This window comes from Micropterus salmoides, unplaced genomic scaffold (assembly GCF_014851395.1).
Source record: "Micropterus salmoides isolate LMB-PRFRI ecotype aquatic unplaced genomic scaffold, ASM1485139v1 Ms_hic_scaffold_5, whole genome shotgun sequence".
In the NCBI taxonomy this organism is placed as follows: domain Eukaryota; kingdom Metazoa; phylum Chordata; class Actinopteri; order Centrarchiformes; family Centrarchidae; genus Micropterus; species Micropterus salmoides.
Window position 1 is genome coordinate 36,865,327 of NW_024044237.1, and position 27,215 is coordinate 36,892,541.

The following is a 27,215-nucleotide window of genomic DNA, read 5'->3' on the forward strand; positions in this document are numbered from 1 at the left end:
ACCTGTTGATGACCGGCTGGTGCTCTCTCTCTCTCTCTCTCTCTCTCTGCCTGTAGTCTGAATCTAAATCTTTTTCTCTCAGTGTAAAAATATGGAATGATAAATCAATGAAATTAAATGAGTTGACATGTGGTGATTAAATGTCCAGCGGCATTTAACATCTGTCTCCTCTTCCTACGCGTTAATCAGTCAGAAATCTCCAGTATTCAGTTTTGTGAAATGGAAACAGATTTTGACGCTTAAGTGAATCAGAGCACTGATCACACCTTTAATAAAGTCACGCTGACGATGCAAACACATGTTCTTTAATGACTGTGGCGTAACAGACGGGTCTCAAACAATTTGGTTTTTACTTCTCACCGCTATCATTTTGTCTTCAGCTTCTGGATCCAGGAAATCCTAATTTGGGTAAAGGATGTGGAGTCTGGCAGTTTGACGCTTTTATCCAAAGCGACTTACATTTAAGGAAGAACATACAAGCATCAAAACAGCCCAAGTCAAGTCTCAAGTCTCTGAACTAGAGTCCAAGTCAAGTCTCAAGTCACTCAGCTAGAGTCCAAGTCAAGTCTCAAGTCACTCAGCTAGAGTCCAAGTCAAGTCACTGAGCTAGAGTCCAAGTCAAGTCTCAAGTCTCTGAACTAGAGTCCAAGTCAAGTCTCAAGTCACTCAGCTAGAGTCCAAGTCAAGTCTCAAGTCACTCAGCTAGAGTCCCTGTCAAGTCTTAAGTCTCTGAGCTAGAGTCCAAGTCAAGTCTCAAGTCTCTGAACTAGAGTCCAAGTCAAGTCTCAAGTCTCTGAACTAGACTCCAAGTCAAGTCTCAAGTCTCTGAACTAGAGTCCAAGTCAAGTCTCAAGTCTCTGAACTAGACTCCAAGTCAAGTCTCAAGTCACTGAGCTAGAGTCCAAGTCAAGTCTCAAGTCTCTGAGCTAGAGTCCAAGTCAAGTCTCAAGTCACTCAGCTAGAGTCCCTGTCAAGTCTCAAGTCACTCAGCTAGAGTCCAAGTCAAGTCTCAAGTCTCTGAGCTAGAGTCCAAGTCAAGTCTCAAGTCACTGAGCTAGAGTCCAAGTCAAGTCTCAAGTCTCTGAGCTAGATTCCAAGTCAAGTCTCAAGTCACTCAGCTAGAGTCCAAGTCAAGTCTCAAGTCTCTGAACTAGAGTCCAAGTCAAGTCTCAAGTCTCTGAGCTAGAGTCCAAGTCAAGTCTCAAGTCTCTGAACTAGAGTCCAAGTCAAGTCTCAAGTCTTTGAACTAGACTCCAAGTCAAGTCTCAAGTCTCTGAACTAGACTCCAAGTCAAGTCTCAAGTCACTCAGCTAGAGTCCCTGTCAAGTCTCAAGTCACTCAGCTAGAGTCCAAGTCAAGTCTCAAGTCTCTGAGCTAGAGTCCAAGTCAAGTCTCAAGTCACTCAGCTAGAGTCCCTGTCAAGTCTCAAGTCACTCAGCTAGAGTCCAAGTCAAGTCTCAAGTCTCTGAGCTAGAGTCCAAGTCAAGTCTCAAGTCACTCAGCTAGAGTCCCTGTCAAGTCTCAAGTCACTCAGCTAGAGTCCAAGTCAAGTCTCAAGTCTCTGAGCTAGAGTCCAAGTCAAGTCTCAAGTGTCTGAGCTAGAGTCCAAGTCAAGTCTCAAGTCTCTGAGCTAGAGTCCAAGTCAAGTCTCAAGTCACTCAGCTAGAGTCCCTGTCAAGTCTCAAGTCACTCAGCTAGAGTCCAAGTCAAGTCTCAAGTCTCTGAGCTAGAGTCCAAGTCAAGTCTCAAGTGTCTGAGCTAGAGTCCAAGTCAAGTCACTGAGCTAGAGTCCAAGTCAAGTCTCAAGTCTCTGAGCTAGATTCCAAGTCAAGTCACTGAGCTAGAGTCCAAGTCAAGTCTCAAGTGTCTGAGCTAGAGTCCAAGTCAAGTCACTGAGCTAGAGTCCAAGTCAAGTCTCAAGTCTCTGAGCTAGATTCCAAGTCAAGTCTCTGAGCTAGATTCCAAGTCAAGTCACTCAGCTAGAGTCCAAGTCAAGTCTCAAGTCTCTGAGCTAGAGTCCAAGTCAAGTCTCAAGTGTCTGAGCTAGAGTCCAAGTCAAGTCACTGAGCTAGAGTCCAAGTCAAGTCTCAAGTCTCTGAGGTAGATTCCAAGTCAAGTCTCAAGTCTCTGAGCTAGATTCCAAGTCAAGTCACTGAGCTAGAGTCCAAGTCAAGTCTCAAGTCTCTGAGCTAGAGTCCAAGTCAAGTCTCAAGTCACTCAGCTAGAGTCCCTGTCAAGTCTCAAGTCACTCAGCTAGAGTCCAAGTCAAGTCTCAAGTCTCTGAGCTAGAGTCCAAGTCAAGTCTCAAGTGTCTGAGCTAGAGTCCAAGTCAAGTCACTGAGCTAGAGTCCAAGTCAAGTCTCAAGTCTCTGAGCTAGATTCCAAGTCAAGTCACTGAGCTAGAGTCCAAGTCAAGTCTCAAGTGTCTGAGCTAGAGTCCAAGTCAAGTCACTGAGCTAGAGTCCAAGTCAAGTCTCAAGTCTCTGAGCTAGATTCCAAGTCAAGTCTCTGAGCTAGATTCCAAGTCAAGTCACTCAGCTAGAGTCCAAGTCAAGTCTCAAGTCTCTGAGCTAGAGTCCAAGTCAAGTCTCAAGTGTCTGAGCTAGAGTCCAAGTCAAGTCACTGAGCTAGAGTCCAAGTCAAGTCTCAAGTCTCTGAGGTAGATTCCAAGTCAAGTCTCAAGTCTCTGAGCTAGATTCCAAGTCAAGTCACTGAGCTAGAGTCCAAGTTAAGTCTCAAGTGTCTGAGCTAGAGTCCAAGTCAGTGATAACCAACGACAAACCTGTAACCTGATGGCAGCCAGTGGGATGTAAATGATTACGTTTATGGACCACCACAAGTTTGGCAAGTAAACAAATGCTCCCGTAGGTCGTAGCTAAAGCAAGAAGCAAGCTAACGTTAGATCGCCAGTGCTGAGCTAAACATGTTCACTAACCTCAGGTTACTAACCTATTTTGCGTTCAGCGCTTCTTTGTTTGGGCCTCGCTGTATGAAGTTTTAAAGCCAAAGTTTATGATGAACGGCTCAGCAGCTGTCGCTGTTTGTTGTCCTCTCTCACGTGTGGTCGTGCGCGGCTGATACTGCGTGTTATGTAGGCAGGTTATAGGTAACGTGGGGGGGGGGGATAACATCACGCTCATCAGACGCTTCCTAAAGTAAACATTGTTTACGAGTCCCGCACTTCGAGTCCGAGTCGAGTCTGAAGTCACTGTGTGTGCAACTTAAGTCGTACTCGAATCCGAATCTAAAACTCGAGTCCCAATCTCTGGCTAATCTCTGCGCATATCCCATCGATGGGGTTAATACCAAGGGAAACAAGTAAGAGTTAACAATAAAAAACAAAAACAATAAGTGCAATCGATACAAGAGTTTTGTAAGGGGACAGAAGAAGAAGATGTTATCAGAGGAAGTGTTCTCTGCAAAGTTGTCACGAGCTTCTTGGAGCCAGAGAGGGACGCCACTGCTCTGATGGCGTGTGGCAGCTCGTTCCACCATCGTGGGGTCACTGGTGAGAACAGGGACTGAGGTCGCTTTGTGTGAAGGGATTGCAGAGCCAGGCGGCGTTCGTTGGAGGAGCGCAGTGGCCCAGAAGCAACGTAAACTTGGATTGTGGAGTTTAGGTAGATGGTGCAGACCCAGCAGTGACTCTGTATGTATCTGTCTGTATGCAGCAATCGGGACTTGAATCTGATTATGGAGGCCCCGGGGAGCCAGTGGAAGGCGCTGAGTAATATAAACGCTGTACTCAAAATCGCGAGCACTAGGGATGTTCGGCCACTGAAATTAATCGGCCTAATAAGTCAAAAGACTGAATAATTTTTACCCAACAATTCCGTTGGCATGTCGGCAGCGTGGACGAATTTTCAAGTGTCGCCGTTTGCAGACGCTGTTCTGCTGAACTGTCTCCGAGCACATTCACTCCATCTGTGGCTGACTAGAAAAGAACCGCTTTGAGTGTCTCTCCTCTGTGAGAAGGAGCCGCACCTACATTTGGAGTGCACACGTGCACACGAGGCTGTGAAGTCTTCATGTTAGGCCCCCCCGCCCCACGCTGTCATGTAGACTGTGCGGACTGGTTCAGCTCTCAGTGAGTAAACACTGCAGCTGGACCTGGACCGAAAACAGCCTCCGAGACCGACAGAGGCCAATTTTGACCACAGGGACTACAGGACCAAGGTCGTTTTCTTGCCGGGGCTAACTCGGCTAATAAAGGACAGCTAGCAGCATTGCTAACCAAGCTAAGTTATCTAGCTCCAGATACAGACAGATACAGTTAGGGGTTTAGCAAAAAGTAAATGTACTGTCCATCAACAAACTCTGTAAATCACCTCGGTACAATATTCCCTGTTGGTCTCTGTGTTCAGTCCCGTTCACGCCGTGTTCATCAGCAAATAAATCCCAGAGAGTTGGGGCAGAGCAGCCGGAGGACACGGAGAACTTTAATGTTAACTTTATGAGGCCCAACAGTTACAGTGCTGCATTATAGACAGCGGAGGACGCAGGCAGCGAGGCAGCTGACTTGCGATGTTGACAGAGCAGCTGTCAACTGTGTGTATGAGCCATAGAACTAAAACAGATAGATTGTGCACTGTAGCGCGATAGTAACGATCTCTCTTAAAAATAAGGCGTCTGTACAGGATGGAAATAAGATTAATTGGATTATATTCACAGAAAATATAAAACATATTACGTGTCCATTTAAAGTTAAAAAAAACCCAACAACAGTAAATGTTAGGTATATCACTTATCTTCTATTCTTTGATTTAGGATTGCTGGAAAAACATTAAATAAATTTGTTGACTTTTGTTGCTGTTTCATCACCATTTCTTGCTCTACAATAGGTTTATGATTAAATAGTTTACTAGAACATGACATTGTTTACAAGAGTGCAAAGTTCTTCATAGATAGCCTCTTAATTTTGCACCAAATTAATGCATTTAACTTTAAAATGTGCAAAATTTGTAGCCTTTTATTGTGGCCAACCTAAGGCATTTTATTGTGGTCAGCCTGGGGTCTTTTATTGTGGCCAACCTAAGGCACACCTGTGCAATCCCCATGCTGTCTGATCAGCATCTTGATATGCCACACCTGTGAGGTGGATGGATTCTCTCGGCAAAGGAGAAGTGCTCACTGACACTGACAGATTTGTGAAGAATATTTAAGAGAAATAGGCCTTTTGTGTACAGAGAGAAAGTCTTAGATCTTTGAGTTCAGCTCATGATGAATGGGGGCAAAAACAAAAGGGTTGCCTTCATAATTTTGTTCAGTGTATATAATAATGATGAAGTAATCAATTGAAACAATTGTAGTCAGAGGCCTCAGTTTATTACAAATGCTTAAACATAAGTTTTGGTGTTTGTGTCTCTTGAAACCAGACAATGTGTTTGTAAATCCGCCTCCAAACACCAGAGGAGAGAAACACGTTAATAACCTCGTCTCCTCTTCTGCAGGAGATGTTGTGGATATCTACCAGAGGGAGTTCCTGGCGTTGAGGGAGCGCCTCCACTCGGCTGAGCAGGAGAACCTGCGGCGCTCCAAAGAGCTGAATCTGGTCCTGGAGGAGATCAAGAGGGCCATCGCCGAGAAACAGGCGCTGAGAGACATCAACCGCACCTGGAGCAGCCTCTCCGGTCAGTGTTTCCTGTTCAACCGGGACTCACCTGGTCCAACTTCATATCACCTGCTGCAGTCAGTCTGCTTTAATCTGACCCGCCAGGATTTTGGGGGCCTTTTTTGCGATTGTTGCGGCAGCTTTTCTAAAAAATAGCGATGAAAGTTACGATGTTCTTAGATATTTTTTTGCATTGAAATTGTGGGAATGAGTGAAACCTCCAAAGGTAAATGTGATATTTTTTAAGCTTTAGAATTATAGTTAAATAATAACTGATACTTGCTCAACAACACTAGACTTTTTTTATTCCCAAACTTTGGTCTTCTGACACACACACAGAAGTTCAGTGTCACTCTGTGATACACTACATTAACCTCTGACCTCATATCATGTTAAACAGAACGAGTAAAAACATTGAGATTTATGTTAATGAAATCAAAAGAAATACACTCTGGAGGCCTATAGGTATTAATATGCATAAGCTCAGGAGTGTGAACTGGGACTTCCAACAGAAACTAATATAAAAATATGCTTTTAGAAACGTGTTTCTGGCGGATGTCGGAAACTTTGTTACGTTCAGCTGCCGGCTGAACGCTGGTGAACACAGGCTGTGGACCCAGATGCAGACACGGAGAAGTAACTAGTGATAGAGGAGTTTATTGCAACACGGTGAAACTTACAGGAGATGTGAGCAGTTCTAAAAACACAACAGGTGAATAATCCAAGAAGTCCAACAGAAAGTAAGTCCAAAAAACCACGTGAAACACTGGAGAACAGGCTGGAAAACACTAGGCTTGAACATGTGAAAACAACAATGTGAAGGAGCGAGCAACTGACAAGACACAGGTGAATCCACTAAAGCAATCAGAGACAGCCGACACAGGAAGCAAAGAGAGACGGGGGGTGTTTGTCAAAACCAAGAACGCAAAGAATGGACTAGTGTTCTTGGGGAGAACGTTCTTGCCAGTCGTTCTTGGAGCTCTAGGAGCTCGCAGAACGCTGCTGACGGTTTGAGACGATGCGTTCGTGCTGGTATTGTGCAACACCCCCAGCACAGAGGCCGCCTGCATTTCTCTAAGGGCATGTGTGGAACGTGTCCATCAGCTGACTGCAGAAAGTACTATAAACAGAAGTAGTCCGCGTATTTGAGGCTTATAACAGCCGTCCCCCAAAACAAAAAGCTCTCAATCGGGTTTATTGGAAGTTATGAATTTACCAAGATATATTTGCACCTAAATAAAATTATTTAAAATAAAAGCAGATACTGTGACCACAACTCTACTGTACACCAACAATGTGATGTCTAATATAATAATAATATTAATAATAATAAAGCAAAGACTGTCCCCTTTCACACTATTTCTGTTTTGTGTTTTTAGTTTCACGAGACCAGATTTTTATGTACATCATTCAGAAGTCTCTTGATTTAAAGGGGCATTATGGAGTTTTCAGCGGCCACTAGCGGCGCGGTTCTAAGATTGCAACCAGGCGTGTGCTCATACGCGTGCTCGCTTGAACTCGTGAGCGAGTATAATCCAAAACACAACCGCTTTCATACAGAAATCCTGCAATAAACGCAGAAACACCTGCATGCAGGCTGTGGCTTTTCACTCAGACATGTTCAGGCTCTGTTACTTCAGCGTTCCCGTCTCAGAGGCAGATCAACACCGTCATTCAGCGCAGTGAGCTGCATATCGGCAGCTTCACACAACATGCTGGACACTCAGGTAAACTCCCACTGCAACGTTACAGTTTTATCAGCTGCAGGTCGAACTAATCCACTCTCGTAACATGATCACGGTACATTTACTGCATTTGGCCGACGTGCTACATCGTTAGCTCGCCTGCTGCTTTCAGTAACCATCTTTACTGTCTGTGTATCTTTCACCGTCTCCTGAATCATAACGAGATTGTGTCACACTTTATAACAGCTAGACTGCAGTAAGTAACTTTTATGCAGTGTCAGTGGATGCTCTTCCTCTGGGTTGTATATTATGTGGGTCATGTTAGTTACAGCGACTGAGAGGTAGAGAAGCTGTGTACCTGAGTATCGCTAAAGCAATAAACCTAAACTGAACGTGGGTGGCATTAGTTGGTGAATTAAAGTGGAAAGCGATACAACTTTGCACCGGATAACATTAGCAACTGCTCGGTGTTAGCTGGCGAGCTAACGTGACTTTCTCTGTTTCTGCAGCTTTACTAATGCTCACTTTGTTCTTACTCGACATCATCTGAACCTGTTTGGTCTGATTGGCTTCAGCACATAAACCTTTACAGCTGTTTTGGATCCTGTGTTTTGCCGTGAGCCGGTTGTTTTACGGCGTTAGCGGACCGCATGTCGTTAGCTGCCGTGCTGCCGCTGTAGTCTGAGAGGCTCGGGAGCGCGAACAGGGCTGAATCCGACCCGGAGACCTCACGTTAAAAGCAGAATAGTGGCTGATGCAAGCAACGGAGAAAACAGGCGTGGGCTTCATCAAGTGAGTTTTGAGCCCACTGACAACAAGGCAATGACAATCAGTAATTTCATTGAAAAACTACTTAATGCCCCTTTAAGTTCAAACTTTATGAAATTACTTCCTGGACTCTGCTGTGTTAGCTGCAGGTCTGCGTGTCTGAGGCCTCTGTGAGCTGATCTGGCCGGTTCTCTAGCTCCCCCTGCTGACGGTTGTGGAGCGTCAGAACTCCGAAAACGTTTGAGCACATTTTCGATTCACCATCATTTTTAGTAAAACTGCGGATATTCGACATCTACACAGCTGATTTCTCGCCTCAAACCTTCTCAGAAGTGGATTTAGTGATGAAGTAACGTATGAAAACAGTAGAAAACGTTGTGTTGTCGGCCTCTCTCTCTCTCTCTCTCTCTCTCTCAGCTTCTTTCAGCCCTCAGTCGAATGCCAAAATGAATGCTGGGATATCTCTGCCGTCAAGTTCACAAAAGTTACCAACCGATGCATCCTGGGTAAAATGGGCGTGTCAAGAACACTTCCGGGAATTTTTACCGTTCTTGCTAAAATGCAGACTTGTGTATTGGGACACAAAAGATGATGTTTCACAAGAAGACAGACTGAGAAAGGCCCAGTGACACATGAAAACAGGAAGTAAAGCTCACATGATACACCAGGCCTGAAATCACAAAATAAAACACAGATGACTTTAGTGCCTCGCTGACAAAACCTACCAAAGCAAAGAACACAGACAGTAAAACAAGACCAGAACACAAGGGCGGGGAATGAACACAGAAAACAAGTCCAAAACACCCAACCAACCCAAATCTGTGACACTTTAAAGCCAACTGAAACCTGACGATGTTACATCCTGTTTCCCTGAACGGTCCCTCCTGGACTTTGCCTAAAATGCCGGATTTTGGAGCAGCTTTTCAAAAAATGAAAGTTGTGACGTTTTTGTGATGAAATTAGGGGGAATGAAAGTGAAAACTGATATTTTTACCTTTAGAATTGTAGTTGAATCATTAAACAGCCCCTGCAGGACTTGGCGGGCCTGACCCTGACCCTGACCCTGACCCTGACCCTGAACCTGACCCTGAACCTGAACCTGACCCTGACCCTGACCCTGAACCTGACCCTGAACCTGACCCTGAACCTGAACCTGACCCTGACCCTGAACCTGAACCTGACCCTGACCCTGAACCTGAACCTGACCCTGACCCTGAACCTGAACCTGACCCTGAACCTGACCCTGACCCTGACCCTGCATGTTTAAAGCATCTGATTCGTTCCTCGGGATGCAGCCGCCTGTGTCTCAGCGTCTCTCTGACGTCCTCCGTGAGTTTCTGACGTTCTCTCTCAAAGCGTTTGTCAGGAGACGATTTCCTTTATGTTCGACCACGATACTGCACGTTCTGCAGAACTGGTTCCCGCTTTGGAGAAGAAGATTCTTGTAGGTAAACGTTGGTATCACGCACGTCTGCTGCGTCTTCTAATCAAGGAAGTGAGTTTGCTGACGTGTTTTAAGGGGAAACGGCGCTGAATTCACGGGGATTTGTTGAATTTGTGTTAAAAGTTGTGTTGCGAAACCCTGGAGGGGCTGTTTAACCTGACCTGTTCTGGTTTGGTGTAACGTGGCCTCGCCTGCTGAGCCAAACCTCACCTGATCTATCTGGTCACGTGTAATTCAACTCGCTGGTCTCATCTGCTTTCAGTGTGTTCTCACCTGGTCGACCGTGTTTTGTGTTTCAGAGGAGACCAGGATGAAGCTGTGGAACGTGAGCAGCAGTAAAAACGTCCTGCAGCTTCCCTCCATCTTCCATCACCTTCCTCACCTTCTGAACAGAGAGGACAGCCTGCTGCCCGCCGTGCACCTGGGACAGGGACGCACCGGAGGTGAAAACTAACAAAAGCAAAAAGATCATAAAGTTAAATAAACACGAGTCACGTTACTCTTTCACATTAAAAGCAGGGAGAAAATAAGCAAACACACACACACACACACACCTACCTTCACTTTTGGCCTGGGGCACCTAACAGAACCAGCAACCCAGGCACGATGCACCTTCCCTGGGGAAACAGCTCACTGAGGGCCCCCGATGCACCCCACATCCCCTGGGGCGTAAAACAAACAGCTACGGCCAACCACGCTTTAGCAAGGTCACAGACTGTGTGTGTGTGTCAAGTCTAATTTATATATAAAGCATTTGTTTCTGCTTAGTAAACCGTTTCCTGACACTGCCTGCTTTATGCAGAGGGCATGCACACAGAAACAAGCATCAGGAAATGTAAGATATGAGTTGGTGTGGGTTTGTTTGTGCAGTCAGATGTATTTATGATCCTGAGTTAAATCAGGTTAGTCAGACAGAAAGTATTTGTGCCGTAAAGGACAGAGATAAAAATCAAGAGAAGAAACAGAGCAAGAAATGTAAATAGATTTATTTGATTTATATGTTAAGCTTTTAAATCAAAACAGGCTCTCTATAAAGAGTTTTTAGGAGAATAAAAGAGAGAAAATCAGGTTAAATCAGGACACAGAGGCTTTTAAATGTACAGATAAAAGGCCGGGGGGGGTTTGGTTGTTCATGTTCTCTTTTCCTGTCGGCTGCTTTTCGCACTTTGACCTCTTGACTCGTCCTCAGTTGTGTATTTGCTGAATATTTCACTCTCCAATAGGGCTGTGCAATTAAACAGTAATGATAATTATCCTCAACAACAATAAAACAAATGTTCAATAAATGTTTCATTTAATTCATTTGATTCACAAACGAATCAGCACTTAATGTTTTTGTTAAGATGTTGATTTTGTTGAGGAAAAGAGACTGAAAACAACATTTTACTTAATTTTAAATAAAATTATATTTGTTGAAAACAGATTTTATCAGAATAGTTCTGAATGTTCTGCCTCAGATTTGTGATCCTCTGTTTGGCATCAAGTGTTTGTTCTGAGCAGAAAGAAAAGTTTAAAACCACAATTAACTTTTACCCAGGAGCAAAAATCTAACTGGAAAGAAATAATGATCTGACATTCTGATAATTATCGATATCGAATGATATTCATTTATTCATTTTGGGCCTCCTCTTCAAAATAGAGCTGCAACAAATGGATTATTTTCATTGTCGATTTATTGTCTTGATTAATCGATTAGTTGTTTGGTGAATAAATCAGAAAACATTCACATGTAAGAAGCTGAAATCAGAATTTGGATTTTTTATTTTTTTTAAATGACTCAAACAGATTAATCGATTATCAAAACAGTTGGCGATTAATATAGTTGACAGCTAATCGATTAACCTATACTGATGGTTGCAGCTGTCCTCCAAAGCTCCTTGAACCACCAGCCGGCTCTGTGTATTTGCTGGACACGTCGACCGCTCCCAGTCTTTTGGAACTGCTCTGTGTTTGTGGAAACGTTTCACAGTCTCATGCCACTGGAGCTACCAGCCGGCTCTGTGTAATTGGACGTTGTAATTAAAAACACTCGACCTACTGAACTATTCAGTCTGTGGCTCCATCTATTTCCTGGAAACACTCCAACCTCTCGAGAAACACTATTTGTGTCTGAGTGACTTTATCTGGCTGCAGTGATGATGAACGTGAAAACACTTCTCTGCGTGTGACTTTTATTTACCTCCTCTGTGTCACTCTACATACCAGTTTTTACAGTGAACCCACCAACATCCCATGAGCTTTATTAATTATTAACATCCTGCAATCTCAGTTTACCATGAAGCCTTTTCTCATTTTAAGCTTGTTTTTCTCCCGACGTAAGCTTTACTCATGCAGTCACCTTTTTTATGTTCAGATTCTTTTGCACATAACATCGCAGGAGGAGGTGAAGAAGCAATACATAATGAGCTAATGTCAGTGGAACAAAGCACAGAGTCAGACTATGCGGTGTGAACCGGATAGAGGAAATGAAACGATAACCAGAAAGTAAAACATCTTGAAGGGTAGTTCCAGTATTTTTAAGCCTTGGCCCTTTTTGGCGTCCACAGAAAGAGCTTCTTGTTGCCAGCGACAAGCTCAAGACTGTTACACCAGACTTAAGGCCCATTTATTCTCCTGCGTAGGGTCTACAGCAGCCAGGCATTTATACTTGTGCGTCCGTGTCCGTCAATCAGCAATTACACCCCCAAACGCTAGTCGGCAGCAGCGCTACAGCGTCCACTGTGTTGACTTTTGCTGGCCGAGGAGGAAGTTCCGGTTTAGCGCTCCGCTAACGTGAATGGGGGTTAAATTGTAAACGTGCGGCTGGTGTAGCCTTTTCAAATGTTTCCGACCGAGTGGATCACATTCTGATAGCGAAACGAGTCATTTCGCTCAGGTTGTGACGGTCAAATATATTGATCCACCGTGTTACAGCCGCCGTTTTTGCCGCTAGTAAAAGTTACTTCAAAGCACGGGAACTTCCTGTCAGCTCGGAGGCATTGCGAAGTTGCCCAGACCAATCACAGAGCTTACGGTCCGTGTCGACTCGACTTGTAGTTACATTTTTGAGGAAGTGCACGTCAGGCTACGCCGTAGGTGACGGCGTAGGGTAGGGGGCTACGCAGAGGCTACGCCGTCGATTTGACGCAGAAGTATAAATTGCACTTTAGACAGCATCATGGAAAGGATCCCTGCGAGGGACTCCCGTTTTAATAATAGAAATAATAAAAGGTCAAAAATACTGGAAAATCTTTAAACGGGAGGACAGCGGGATGGAATGAGAAAATATGGGATAATCCCGGGAAAAACGGGAGGGCGCCGGGCCCGATCTTCCGAGAAAGGGGAAAGCCGCTCTGCCTCCGGAGCCAAAGCCGCCAACTCGCCTCATGAGAGACTTCTGTTTCCTGTTGAAAGAAAAGGGAGTCGCTGACAGAGTTAGACCTGATTAGCCAATCAGATGATAGAAGGAACATCTCTGTTGCTTGTGTGGGCGTGGCTTTGGGCAGAGTTCTGGTTTGGGGGGAGTCATCTGAAAGTCTACTGACTCCGGCTACGTCACGTTACGGCGGCGCCAGGGTTTTGTTCCATCCTCTGCCCGGCGGCGATGTTATTGACTTGTTGTTACTTGGTCCTACCTCCTTCAGGGCTCTCCGTGACCCCGTTCTGTTCTGTCGTCTGCACGGTTGCAGATCCCACAGGGAGCGTTTCAGAATCAGAGTGTTTTGCCTGATTTTGCTGACATGTTTAGATTTAGTTGACTTGGTGATCAGTGCTTTTTTGAGCCACGCAGTTAAATGTTGTTTTTTTTGTCTGTTCTGACTGTGTTTATTGTTGTTTTACAATCGTGAGTCTGACCTCTCTGCCGTTCTGTGTCTCACTTCCTGTCCGGTTCGATCTGCTCTGTGCAGCTTGACACGGCTTCCATCAAAAAATGGATCTGCTGCGTATTCTCTGCACAGCAGAGTCACAAGCATTTACTATAATGGCTGCGATTAGCCCACTGCAGTTGTAACGTGACGCAGCCGGACTCAGTAGACTTTGCGGGTTAGACCTGGCCTGCTCTGAACTGCTGTACACACTGAACTTTGCTAAATCCACAGAGGCCAATAACATCTGCCGATAAAAACTAGCCTGTGGCTAAACCAGGTACACTAAGGCAGCGTTCACACTGCAGGCCAGTGTGACCCAAATAAAAGGTTTTTGCCCATATGTGACTCAGATCTGATCTTTTTATGACAGTGTGAACAGGCCAAGTCACGTGGATTCTGATCTTTTCCAATCCGATACAGATCGGATCTTTTTAAATGCGACACTCTGGACACTCAGGTTGGAATTGATGCGACTTCGACGTCACTCTAGAGCAGCAGTTCTGCTGGAGACGGAGCCGCGCTGAACGACAAAGCTCCACAAAAAGCCTTTATTATACATGTGTCTCTCTGTCTTCTCTACCTCGCTATCATCTGCTCACAGATTCCCTTTCTTACACCTGAAATGCACCAGACCGCCAGCTCTTTTCACAATAGAGAGAGAGTGAAGGAGTGTAACTTTAGTGAGTTGGGCAGCAGTTGCGTTACACAGCGCGAGAAATTACAGTAAAAAGGACAGAAAGTTCTGAACAAGAGAAATGTGAGCTGTGAGACGAGAATGAAAATTAGGAGGGTTGGTGAGCTAACCTCTGTTGCTCCTTCTGCACGACAGCGTGATGCTGCGTGACGTCCTGTTCTTCTTCTGCGCATGCGGGTCACTTTCTGGCCGCGGACAGACACACTGGAGTCTGATATGGGCCACATCTAAACTATAATGTGAAACAAACATCAGATCTGGGAAGAAAATCAGAATTGAGCGTTAATGCCTGCAGTCTGAACGCAGCCTTACATTTGTTTTGAAATTAGATCAGTGTACATTGGCCCTTTTCAAATAAACAAAAGCAAAAAGAGGCAGAAATGTCGGCCTATAAAGACACACCATCTCTACAGGCTGCTGTGACCTTTGACCTCCTCCCTGTCGGTTGCAGGATGGATCTTTCCCGACTCTGAGCTCCGTCACTCTTCTTCTCGCTGCTTCTTTTTTTTCCTGCAGCTTCTCCTCCATCTGCTTGTTCTTCAGATTTCCATCATCACTGCTCAGGAGCCGTGCTGCTAAACGAGAAAAACGAGAACTCCTCCTAACATGTACAATCTCCTCCTCTGTGTGTGTGCGTGTGTGTGTGCAGTTTCCATAGTGATGGGCGTTCCCAGCGTGAAGAGGGAGGTCCACTCCTACCTGACCGACACGCTCAGCTCTCTGATGTCAGAGCTCAGCGCCGCCGAGAAAGAGGACTGCGTCATCGTCGTCCTCATCGCAGAGGTCAGTGCTCCCTCACATGTTTTCCAAAGGTCAGTGGTTTAGCTGGTGAAGCCCAACACAGTGTCAGTGCTAATGCTAACCTCAGAAGTGAAACAATAATATGTAAGCTGTGAAATGTCATTAGCATGAAGAGTGCATGCTGTCATTCATCACACGTCACATGTGTGTCACACTTTGATGTCGGTTTCACACACAACCCAAATATTAAATTCCCATCGTGTTTATCGCTCGAGTTTGACCACGAGACTACTCGCACGAGTGTTCGCACGAAGCTTGACAGCACGAATAAAAACGTAACGAAATAAACGGATGGAGCTGATGCTGAAATAACGACATCACGATACCCATTTGTTTAAAATACGAAGTCATGCTTTGTCAGGTCTGTCAGCAAGATGACAAGATAACAAATTTTAAAATGTTCGTCTTCCGAATGGACTTTGGCTCGAGCAGGGCGATGCTAACTTCTTTCATAGTGAAGTACAACTACAGCGGGAATCAACTTACCAGGTAGTTCAGCTTCCTCTGTTAAGCTGTGTTTCCACCAAAGGAACTAAACCCAGGAATTAGGAACCTTTGGAGGGACTCACAGCGTTTCCACCGGAGGGACCAGGGTCTAAATTTGGTTCCAGGGTCTTTAGCCCCCAAAAAGTCCCCGCTCGGGGGGGTAGTACTTTATGAAGTACTGGTACTTTGGGGGGGGGCGGGGCTTGCCTTGCAGTGAATTTCTGAATGGGCGAGTAGAGGCTTTAACTGGAGAATGTCGGCTGTTTTACCACAGCTGTTTGCAAACCAATAAATCCCGACCAACAGTCAGAGAGCCGCACGAGTCTCGCCGACGTAGCCTGAGATCGAACGGCGGCATTAAATGTGTTGCTGGGAAACAGCAGCCGGCGTGCAGCGGTGTGTTTACAGCCAACAGCTGATGGAGATAGGCTAAATACTGGGTCCTGAGTGGTTGTTTGAAGTTTTCATCAGTCAGGAGGTTTCTGCACAGAGCTGATTCCAGCAGGTCATAAAGCTCGTCAAACATCCCGTTCCTCCGACGTGATGCTGCAGCTGATCTGTTGGAAATGTTTTAATAACCTTCCAAACTGTCGCCACTTTATTTTTGTGTTGCTTTCTCTGTGCCGGAGTTCTTTTAGGGTTTTATCCAGTTTGTTATGAAAAACTACAGGCTGTGTTTGACCGTTAAAGCAGCTTTTTTGTGTGGGAGTATAATGAAGAGACACACGATAAAGTTTGCTACAAATTTAATTTCATTCCATCAAATCTGATGTTCATTTCTAAAAGGATCTCTTTGTACGGCGTGCAGGCCTACAGCCTACACCAGCTGGTTAATCTGCCTAATCTTCGCAGGTCTTTAGACCGCGGTGGAAACACACACAACAGCGGACTGAAGGAACCTTTTAGTTCCTTGAAAAGAGATCTGGGGACTTAAAAGTCCCGGGTACTTTTAGTCGAAACGCGGCTTTACTTTTCTCTTTGTGTGTTGGTCTGTATTAATACGAAGTCGTCCCTCAGAGCTCTGCAGCTACAATAACAACAGTGGGGCCAGAAATACGGCAGCTCACTGCTGAGAAGCTCGAGTGAAGATAAATCAACGTTTTAATCCCAAAAAATACATATTTTTTTCATGAAAGCAGTTAACTCTGAGCTCCTCCCGGCAGAAAACGGCTTCGTTATCTGAGCAGAATACGGTCCGACTGCGGGTGTTCGTTTGTCCAAAGCTCCAGCGCTGCCCCGCTCTGCCAAATCACAACAACAGTTATCTCAGAGAAACCCAACAGTTCCCACCAAGAGCAGCACTTGGGGACAGAGGCAAGGAAAACTTCCTTTAGCTAGAACCATGGCTCAGGGTGCAGGTTGGGCGTGAGGGCGAAAAATGGTACAGATATTTATAGTAGGGTTAATTATTATAATAACAATAATAACAATAGGACTAGTAACAATAGTCGTTGCAGCAGAGGGTGTCGAGCAGGAACACGGGGGCAGCAGGTGACCCGCAACCACAGATCCAGACTCCACAGCTCCAGAGCCAGAAACACCTGCAGGAAGTGATAGGAGGAGAGAGACGAGAAAGCACAAGACTACCAGAAAGGGGAGAAGTTGTGTTAGTAACATGCAATAATGGGATGAGGTTGCATACAGAGGGAGAGAAAGTAGAGGAGAGAGGAGCTCAGTGCATCATGGGAAATCCCCCGGCAGTCTAGGCCTATAGCAGCATAACTAAGGGATGGTTCAGGACTCACCTGAGCCAGCCCTAACTATAAGCTTTATCAAAGAGGAAAGTCTTAAGCCTACTCTTAAATGTGGAGATGGTGTCTGCCTCCTGAACCCAAACTGGAACCTGGTTCCACAGGAGAGGAGCTTGATAGCTGAACGCTCTGGCTCCTAGTCTACTTTTGGAGACTCTAGGAACCACAAGTAACCCTGCATTCTGGGAGCGCAGTGCTCTGGTGGGGTAGTAAGGTACTATGAGCTCTTTAAGATAAGATGGTGCCTGACCATTAAGAGCTTTGTAGGTAAGAAGAATGATTTTAAATTCTATTCTGGATTTTACTGGAAGCCAATGCAAAGAAGCTAAAACAGGAGAAATGTGACCTCTTTTCCTGGTTCCTGTCAGAACACGTGCTGCAGCATTCTGGATCAGCTGAAGAGTCTTAACGGACTTTTTCAAGCAGCTTGATAATAAGGAATTGCAGTAATCCAGCCTAGAAGTAACAAATGCATGGACTAGTTTTTCTGCATCATTTTTAGACAGGATGTTCCTGATTTTTGCAATATTACGTAGGTGAAAAAAGGCGGCCCTTGAAATTTGCTTAATGTGTTATTTACTATATTTGGCGAGATGTGGACTTTTGAATTGGAACGGTACTCGGGCTGCAACTGATGATGGTTCACAAAAACAAAAGAACACAAGAACGTAGATTGAGAAACAGCTTCTGACCAACAACAAGTCCGTCTCTCACCTCAGTCTGACTTCCTGTCTGTGGCTCTCAGCTCCAAGCCCATTGGTTCCTCCCACAGATGATGTAAAAGAAGTGGGCGTAGCCGCCGTGACGTCACCCGTTGGTTTGTGGACCACCGTTTTGAAGCCTCCTGTTTGGCATTTTGGCCTTCTGGGATGCTAATTTTAGCTAGCGACAAACAGGCTTAAAAGAAAACGTACTTCCTGAAAAATGAGCAGCCGACTCCTGATGAGCTTTTTCAGCGGCGCTGGTTAAACGTACACAGAGCAGCGGATACGAGTCGCCTCTATCCTGATTGACAGGTTGTCAGTCAGCTTGTAGCCCCGCCCTAAAGCCTCCCCTGCTTCCTGGTCTCTGTTCCTCTAAATGGGACCATAATTTACTAAATGAACATCATGCTGTGTTGAAGAAGACTTGAAACTAGCGACTGAGACCATAAACTCATCAGGAAAGTGTTTACTGAGGGAATAAATCAGCTGACAAGTAGAAACATTTTCTCAGAGACTTCTATACAATCACACTTCTTTCTGCAGCCGCTGGAGTCGCCCCCTGCTGGCTGCTAGAGAGGACGCAGGTTTAAGGCGCCCCCTGCTGGCTGCTAGAGAGGATGCAGGTTTAAGGCGCCCCCTGCTGGCTGCTAGAGAGGATGCAGGTTTAAGGCGCCCCCTGCTGGCTGCTAGAGAGGACGCAGGTTTAAGGCGCCCCCTACTGGCTGCTAGAGAGGACGCAGGTTTAAGGCGCCCCCTGCTGGCTGCTAGAGAGGACACAGGTTTAAGTCGCCCCCTGCTGGCTGCTAGAGAGGACGCAGGTTTAAGTCGCCCCCTGCTGGCTGCTAGAGAGGACGCAGGTTTAAGGCGCCCCCTGCTGGCTGCTAGAGAGGACGCAGGTTTAAGTCGCCCCCTGCTGGCTGCTGGAGAGGACACAGGTTTAAGTCGCCCCCTGCTGGCTGCTAGAGAGGACGCAGGTTTAAGTCACCCACTGCTGGCTGCTAGAGAGGACGCAGGTTTAAGGCGCCCCCTGCTGGCTGCTAGAGAGGACGCAGGTTTAAGTCGCCCCCTGCTGGCTGCTGGAGAGGACGCAGGTTTAAGTCGCCCCCTGCTGGCTGCTGGAGAGGACGCAGGTTTAAGGCGCCCCCTGCTGGCTGCTAGAGAGGACGCAGGTTTAAGTCGCCCCCTGCTGGCTGCTGGAGAGGACGCAGGTTTAAGTCGCCCCCTGCTGGCTGTTAGAGAGGACGCAGGTTTAAGTCGCCACCTGCTGGCTGCTAGAGAGGACGCAGGTTTAAGTCGCCCCCTGCTGGCTGCTGGAGAGGACGCAGGTTTAAGTCGCCCCCTGCTGGCTGCTGGAGAGGACGCAGGTTTAAGTCGCCCCCTGCTGGCTGCTGGAGAGGACGCAGGTTTAAGGCGCCCCCTGCTGGCTGCTAGAGAGGACGCAGGTTTAAGTCGCCCCCTGCTGGCTGCTGGAGAGGACGCAGGTTTAAGTCGCCCCCTGCTGGCTGTTAGAGAGGACGCAGGTTTAAGTCGCCACCTGCTGGCTGCTAGAGAGGACGCAGGTTTAAGTCGCCCCCTGCTGGCTGCTGGAGAGGACACAGGTTTAAGTCGCCCCCTGCTGGCTGCTAGAGAGGACACAGGTTTAAGTCGCCCCCTGCTGGCTGCTAGAGAGGACGCAGGTTTAAGTCGCCCCCTGCTGGCTGCTAGAGAGGACGCAGGTTTAAGTCACCCACTGCTGGCTGCTAGAGAGGACGCAGGTTTAAGGCGCCCCCTGCTGGCTGCTAGAGAGGACGCAGGTTTAAGTCGCCCCCTGCTGGCTGCTGGAGAGGACGCAGGTTTAAGTCGCCCCCTGCTGGCTGCTGGAGAGGACGCAGGTTTAAGGCGCCCCCTGCTGGCTGCTAGAGAGGACGCAGGTTTAAGTCGCCCCCTGCTGGCTGCTGGAGAGGACGCAGGTTTAAGTCGCCCCCTGCTGGCTGTTAGAGAGGACGCAGGTTTAAGTCGCCCCCTGCTGGCTGCTGGAGAGGACGCAGGTTTAAGTCGCCCCCTGCTGGCTGTTAGAGAGGACGCAGGTTTAAGTCGCCACCTGCTGGCTGCTAGAGAGGACGCAGGTTTAAGTCGCCCCCTGCTGGCTGCTGGAGAGGACGCAGGTTTAAGGGTTCAGTTTTCAGACCCAGAGGTTCCTGCTTGTAACGTAAAATGGGTAGCGCTCATGTTACTGTTTTCCAGTGGTTAATCCACGTGGACTGGCTTTGTGTTGGTTCTTGCAGCCAACAACGCTTCCACGTCTTTGTGTTTCCTGAGTCGGCGTTAGCGAGCTAGATTCACTATGTACTCACACTTTGGATGGATTCAAAGGTAAATTTTCTTCCTGTTTAAAGTTTGCCTGCTTTATTTGACCTAATTACAAAGAGCTCCTTGCAGTTTGAGCTCCAGCTGAACCTCATGGAGATCTGGCAGCCACATCTGGGCCCAAAGCCGGCTCACAGTTGGTCCTTGTGTGCTACGATAGACCCGAGTGCGTTGGCATTCAGCCACACTCTGAGCTCGGGCCTGACTCGGCCGGCTGCCACACGGCACTTTACAAGATTTACGCTGCCACATGACACAAGTACTGGCTATATCACAGTGAAGCCTGCACCACCTTCTCAGTGCCGATCCACGTCTGTGATCCCACAATCTGGCACAGGGAGATGACTTCTTAATCAAAGCTCTGATTGCCTTTTTTTGTTTCTCTAACTGGCAGAAACAACTGGCAGTTAGCTACCAGCAGACCTTAAATTAATTCCTGAACAAAACCGCAAAGTGAGCAGAGAGTCAGAAACTAGGGGATTTTGGGTAACTTAATGATGTGATTGTTCAAATTCACACGATCCACAGCTTTAAACCAACAACTAAGTACAGAACTCAGTGGAGTGAAAATACAACATTCTCCATCATAAAGTATCTGGTATAAAGGAAATTATTATTAGTTGGTTTAACATTATATTATCATTATTGTGAAAAGCACATAATTTGCTAATTCACATAAAATGCTTTAAATATCTATATATACATATTTTGGCTCCTTTTTCCTGTTTTACGTCATTGTGTAAGTAAACCAAACCCACGGCCGTGTGTGTTTGTCAGTCATCTGTAAAGCACCAGCAGTGCACTAGCCTGTATGAAACGTACTAGACAAAAAAAAGTTTGACTCGCATCCTATTTGTAAAAACCGTATTCAAACCCTGCCCTGCTTCACCTGCAGCCCACCTGCCCTTCTCCACAGATCTCTGACGGTGCCTTGCTTTCACATCATGCAGAAACATCTGCACAGTTTCTTCTCAGAATCAGAATCGGCTTTCTTTCTAGCCAAGCTGGGTTTGAAACGTACAGGGAATATTTTGTAATAAACACAGTAGGTAGAAAATATAAGAAATATAAAGCAAGTGCTGCAGGTCAAGAGTTATGAATATAAAATTGACAAGAAGATATGAAATAATATGTACAATATGGCTGTTTAAATTTCAGTTTGTGCACAATATTTACATGGGAAAAATCTGCTCTGGCGTCTTGACGACGTGATATTGTTCCTGCTTTGGTTAGCAGGGCAGCAGCTACGATCACAGACCTGTTCATGTGAAATAAAGAGCGTGTTGTGGATCTGCAGGGGGCTCGCTGGGTTTGTGTTGCCCTGCTGAGTTACGTCATATGCTCTTCTGCTCTTTCAGCGTAACATCCTTCAGTCATGTAAAATTCATGGTACACATCTCTACTTTAAAAGCTTAAAGTGCTTTTGCTGCTCGTTCTCCTTCTGCAGAAACAAACCCTGCTGAGACACAGCGGGATGACTTCATTCTTCAGATCTCTGGACATTTAGACCTGGACGTGTCTGCAGTCAGAGTGAAAGAGGAGCTGAGCTTAACTTGAGTTCAGTCTGAATTCATCAGCGAGGAAATTCAAAACTGTCTGTGTGATAAAAACAAAAACCCTGAGGGCCTGGAGGAAAAAAGAGAAAGACATGATTATGACAAATGGAGACACAAATCAAAACAAACTCACAGAGCAACAGAACGAGGAGCGAAGCAGGAGGAAATTAAATGTGTGAACAACAGCAGCGTCACCATCTCACCAAACGTCCTAAACTCTCTGAAATAATCTCTCCAGCCAGCCCGAGTGGGGAAACGTCCTGAATCTGTGCTGCCTATCAGATTCTGTAAAGGAGCAACGTGCTCCTACAAATGACTATAAGAAATGGCTTTTCAGCGGGGGGTGCTGCCCCGGATACATGTTAAGAGTAAACAGCTGACAGATGTAGTTAAATCTGAAACAAAAAGCCTCCAGGCAGCGACCATAAATAAATAAATAATAAACCATAAATGCAGCTGTAGATGTTGAAATAACCTGCAGCTTCACTCTCACCACTGAACGCTGTGTCTCCCATAGAGGCTGTCCCAGCCCGTCCTCACCAGAGAAATGTCTGTATAGGTCATTATTATGCAGCAGCTCATATTTAGGTTTGTTTTTAGGCCGTGACATCTAGTGGCAGAAGAAGTCAGGTGACATAGTATAAAGAGTGACCACTGGCCTCATTTATAAAACTGTGCGTAGAATCCTCACTAATAGTGTCTGTGCACCCAAAAAATATTCAGACCTATAAAACCGAGCGTACGCACACCTGTAAGCAAAGCTCCCTTAATGAATCCCAATCAACTTGAAATGCGGCCCCTGTGAGGGAGCTCCATGTCAGGCCCTCCAAACGCCCACAGCTGCCTGTAAACGCTCAGTGAAGCTCTTTAATATTAATATTAGGGGCCACACAGACGGGACGACCCAGGTACTGATCTGGATTCCCCCGAAACCAAAAGACTTCCTCTGAGTTTAAACATTTCTCTCACAAACAGTCTGAATGAGCTGCTGACGCGTTATAGAAATAGGACTTGTAGTAAATGACAATCTGTTTTATTTTCCATAACGTGTTTTTACACACGCTGGCGCTCAGCGTTGCATGCAGGTATTAATGAATCTGATTCCTGATTAAATTGTCCAACAGATCTGAGGCTCTTTTGCAGTTTGTGTTTCTGATCCTGAATCTGGATCTTTGAGGCTGCAAATGATCTTTATGATGTTTTTTTGCCACTTCAGGAAAATTCAGTCAATCAGGTGTTTGTTTATTCAGAAAGGCTTTAAACCTGGAATACTCTGAGGGAATATTAGGATTTATTTTACACTATAATATTCACTTAAAAGCTTTTCGTCCTTCTGCCGTGTGAGGCGCCCTTTCTCTTCTCTCCTCTTTATGTGCGTACGCATGCTTCAGAGTTTACTTCCAGGACGCACTTTCTGCCGTCAGCTCTGCTTTTTATAACTTTTGCTTGGGAAGTGGCGTCCGCACATATTCAGCCCTGTTTTGTACGTACGCACCGTTTAGAAATGAGACCCAAGTCCATGTAAGGTGGTATTGGTGTGGATGGATGAGTCAAGTGAACTCATGTGTCAAGGACTTCACTCAGGAGTTCGAGTACCGTGTGGAAGAAAGTGAAAGTCAGTGTTTTAAGTGCAGTGGCTACAGTAAAGTGAAAGCCGCGTAGATGCCACGAGTCTGTTCTGGGTAAATTGGCCACGTTGGATTATTTACTTGTGATATTAATCTTGACAGTTTATTAGACTTTGTCTGGGCTCTTTGTGGTGAGAGAGTCCTCCTAATGGAAACCTCCTTGAATCTGTTAGTTGGAGCTTTTTCCACCAAACTGAAACAATGACCGCCTCGCTGTGTGAAAGCGATCCACTGCCAAACAAATGTCTCAACCTTGTATTAGGCTCCCAGGAAGTCTCTTTCAGATGCCCCCAGGAAAGAAATCTTTTTCGTTCTTTGTTCTCCTTGTTGTTAAAATGGTGAAATGTAATGACGTGTCAACAACTTTTAGAGTTTGTATCAGAGACTCGAGAAGCTCAGAAAGAGAAGCGCTGTCTTTAAATATTGACAGGAAAGAGTGAGAAGTGTCCTCAGCGAGCAGCTCTGAGCTGCGTCTGCTCCTCGTTAACACTGGGCTCTGCGGTAAACTCCACCCAGCTGGCACCTCCAGGACGCCAAAACAAACCACAAACTCTGCAGAGACTGACAGGCTGCCGCTCCGCTCGGCTGGTGGAAACATGTGCGCGACCTCACAGCGACCTTCAGAGACACATGATTGGGTCCCGGAGGGAGGCCGTCTGCTCCCTGATTGGCCGAGCGGGAGGCTGAACCGTGATGTCATGGATTGCTCAAGTTGTTTTTGATGTTGTAGTGGGAACAAGTGTGTGTGTGTGTGTGTGTGTACACATACTGGCGGAACAGCCCCCAGGGGGGTTTGGGGTTCAGTATGTTGTCCAAGGAACGGCAACCCGCTCTACCTCCTGAGCCACAGCCGCCCCTATATGTGTTATGGCGTCAGTATGAACGAAGCTCCGCCTGCCATGAGTTTGGCAATGAACGTGGCTGAAATAGAAAACCGGCGTCGTGTTGTAGTTGTTGTCTGTTGCCCAGGAAACAAGCAACAAATCTGCGCTTGAGAGCAGCGTCTGTCCTCACTGATATGAATGGGAAATTTATTACAAAATGCATCCTGCAGAAGGAACACAAAGTGTCACCTGATTATAACCTTGATGACGGGGGGAGGAGTTACTGCAGGTCTGCTGTATTAGACTCAGTCATTCCCCCACTACTGTTTTGGGGGTGCGGCCCGCCCTCAGGCAATTTGCTTCTTGCTCGTCACCTCAAAATGTAACTTCATCTGAACTGTAGTCATGCCGCGTGGTTCTGGTGTTTACCTGCCCTGCGTCTGTCCTCTCTGTGCCGGTGTATCAGCGAGGGCGGGGCTTAGCAGCAGCTCCTCCTCCTCCTCTAGCAACATACTTTTAGAAGTGTGCAATCACATCGGCAGACGCAAGAAGCGAACTTGTTGTTGATTTTGTGTCTGTTTGGGGCGGAGTGAAAAAAAAAATTTCCGAAAAATTTTATAAAGTTTGTAAACAGAGAGGAGCGCTGTGAGAGCAGACCCACTTATACTGTTCGTTCAGCAGCATGTGCAGGCTGTCAAGTTATAACGTGTTTGATAGGGAACAATTCACAATACATGTACTGCAACAATATATTCATTGTCCCTTATTAAATAGATTTAAAGTATTGTAATATCCTACTGTTGCAATACATTATTGGGGATTGTCCCCATTAATAATAGCACATCCTTTTAAATATTTGCATGTTGCATCAAATTCATTTATATTGATTCAATATGTAATATTTTCTTATGTAATTTCTGAAATTGTATTCATCCACCTCACGATGACAACATGAGGACAAAATGTGTTAAGCACCGACGGCCCCGGTACCGGGGGCAGCGTGCGATTTTCACATGCAGATTGAGAAAATTCATGTCTGAAACTAGTATTTTGTCACCCTTTGCATGCTACACACCTCTGTGAAGCTAGGAGGCTCATCTGGAAGTTGAACCAGACCATTTTTATCCACCCCAAACACACATCAAACACCAAGCATCTAAATGAGCTTATCTCACGACATATTGCTCTGTAATCTCTGTACATGGCTGCAGTTATTGCCATCCAGATATCTCTCCTCTCATCCCACACCGCAGTCCGACCGCTCTAAAGAAAGCTCAGCTCCATCTTTGATCAGCTGTGTAACTCAAATCACTCAACTCACACACCAATATACATACACACTTACAACCGTGGACTTACGGAAAACACAGAATCTGGCAATTCTAGGGGAAACACTGAGACTGCATGAGCTTTAGCAAGGTGCACCTAATAACCTGACAGCTGAGTGTAGTTGACATGTTGCATGTTTTGGTAGGTGCGTTTCTTCCTGTTTTTATGCACATTTTTAATTTTCGTGTAAAAAAAGCTGGATGTATATTTGAAAAATAGAAACCCTTTTTCACGCTTGGCTGAGCTGGAAAAGTTTGTGAATAGATTAAAGCTAAATGTAAAATTCACAAAGTGCAACGGAAACCGACTTTGTGAATAAACGCTGCCGTACATGAAGCCGTGGCTGAAAGTGAAGCACTGAAAGCATCAGCTGTGTATGGAGGAGGAGGCTGTAACCTTCCTCACATTAACACATGACACTAATAGAAACGTCTGATGTCATCATGTTCCCATGTGGTATTCCATTGTTTTAATGACGTCACCTTACTGTCTCTTCTTCTTCTCTGTATACGTAATATATCATACCACCGTTATGCTGATGATACACACCTGTGCTTAGCTCTGAAACCAGGGGATTCAAAGTCCTTACAGTCCATTTTTAACTGTCTAAATGATATTAAGCGTTGGATGGCAATAAACTTTCTCTATCTAAATGATAATAAGACATAAGTAATATTATTTGGCTCCCCCAACTCAGTTGAGGAATTATCGAAAAATCTGGGCCCCTTGTCCACAAATGTGCAACCCTTTGCTAGGAATTCAGGTGATATCTTTGATTCGGCATTAAAGGTTCAGTGTGTAAGATTTAGTGGCATCTAGTGGTGAGGGTTGTGAATTGCAACCATCTGTCCAGTCTAGCACTGCCCCCTAACCTTTCAAAGAGCGCAGGACAGCTACGGTGGCTGATACAGCACAAAAGGTGTCTCTTCAGAGACAGCAGAGAGTGGCCAGTCAAGACATGAGGTTTTTTTAGGTAGATTTGTTAAGAAATTATATTGACTTAACTATTAAGTAAAACCATATGTTACTGTGACTTGGCCACTGACAGACAACATGGAAAATGTGAGCCAAGAGTGTGAAACACTGTCACTGTTTCTGCACCAAAGTCCATTATAAACCACACATTAGATAAAGTTTATACAAACACTGTCATTCATTCTCTCTGTGATTATGGACCCTCGCCAAAACTGCACGCCAACAATAATATCTGGTCCACTGTCAGATTACGGTGCTTTGATAGCGGCAAAAAATATTAATAAATACTTTGATAGCTGCTGAAATAGATTACAGTCATGACAGCAACAGTTACTCACATAATAACTTCCCTTTTAGTGGTTTTGCCTACAAAATAAAAGCGTGAAAATCTTGTTTACTGCAATGCAGAACTGGAGTTGAACTGAGTTGTGTCCCTGAGCAAGACACTTAACCCCTCGTTGCTCCAGAGGCGTGCAACCTCTGACATATACAGCAATTGTAAGTCGCTTTGGATAAAAGCGTCAGCTAAAATTAATAAATGTAAATGTAATGAACTGAGCTTTTACTTACTAAATTCTGAATGACAGTAGCTGCTTGAGACACCTCTGAAAGAGCCGTCAGAGAACGTGATTCCCCTAAATGTCTTATGCCTGGAGATACTGGGGAAATAAAAAAGCATCCGTTGGTACGTAGGTGATAGATGTGGATCAAACACCGAAACAAAAACAGTGCAGCACATCTGAGAAACATTCGCTTAAGAATCCA

General features: G+C 45.7%; 1 protein-coding gene across 2 annotated transcripts in view; it reads left to right on the forward strand.

Annotated features, from left to right (window-relative positions):
* Nucleotides 1-27,215, forward strand: part of mgat4b (alpha-1,3-mannosyl-glycoprotein 4-beta-N-acetylglucosaminyltransferase B) — a 167,103-nt gene that overhangs the window by 69,607 nt on the left and 70,281 nt on the right. For both annotated transcript variants that reach the window (XM_038700192.1, XM_038700193.1), the window contains exons 2-4: nucleotides 5,451-5,630; nucleotides 9,808-9,951; nucleotides 14,700-14,833. In XM_038700192.1, coding sequence (XP_038556120.1) covers nucleotides 5,451-5,630; nucleotides 9,808-9,951; nucleotides 14,700-14,833 — 458 coding nt within the window. The remainder of the gene's footprint in view (nucleotides 1-5,450; nucleotides 5,631-9,807; nucleotides 9,952-14,699; nucleotides 14,834-27,215) is intronic.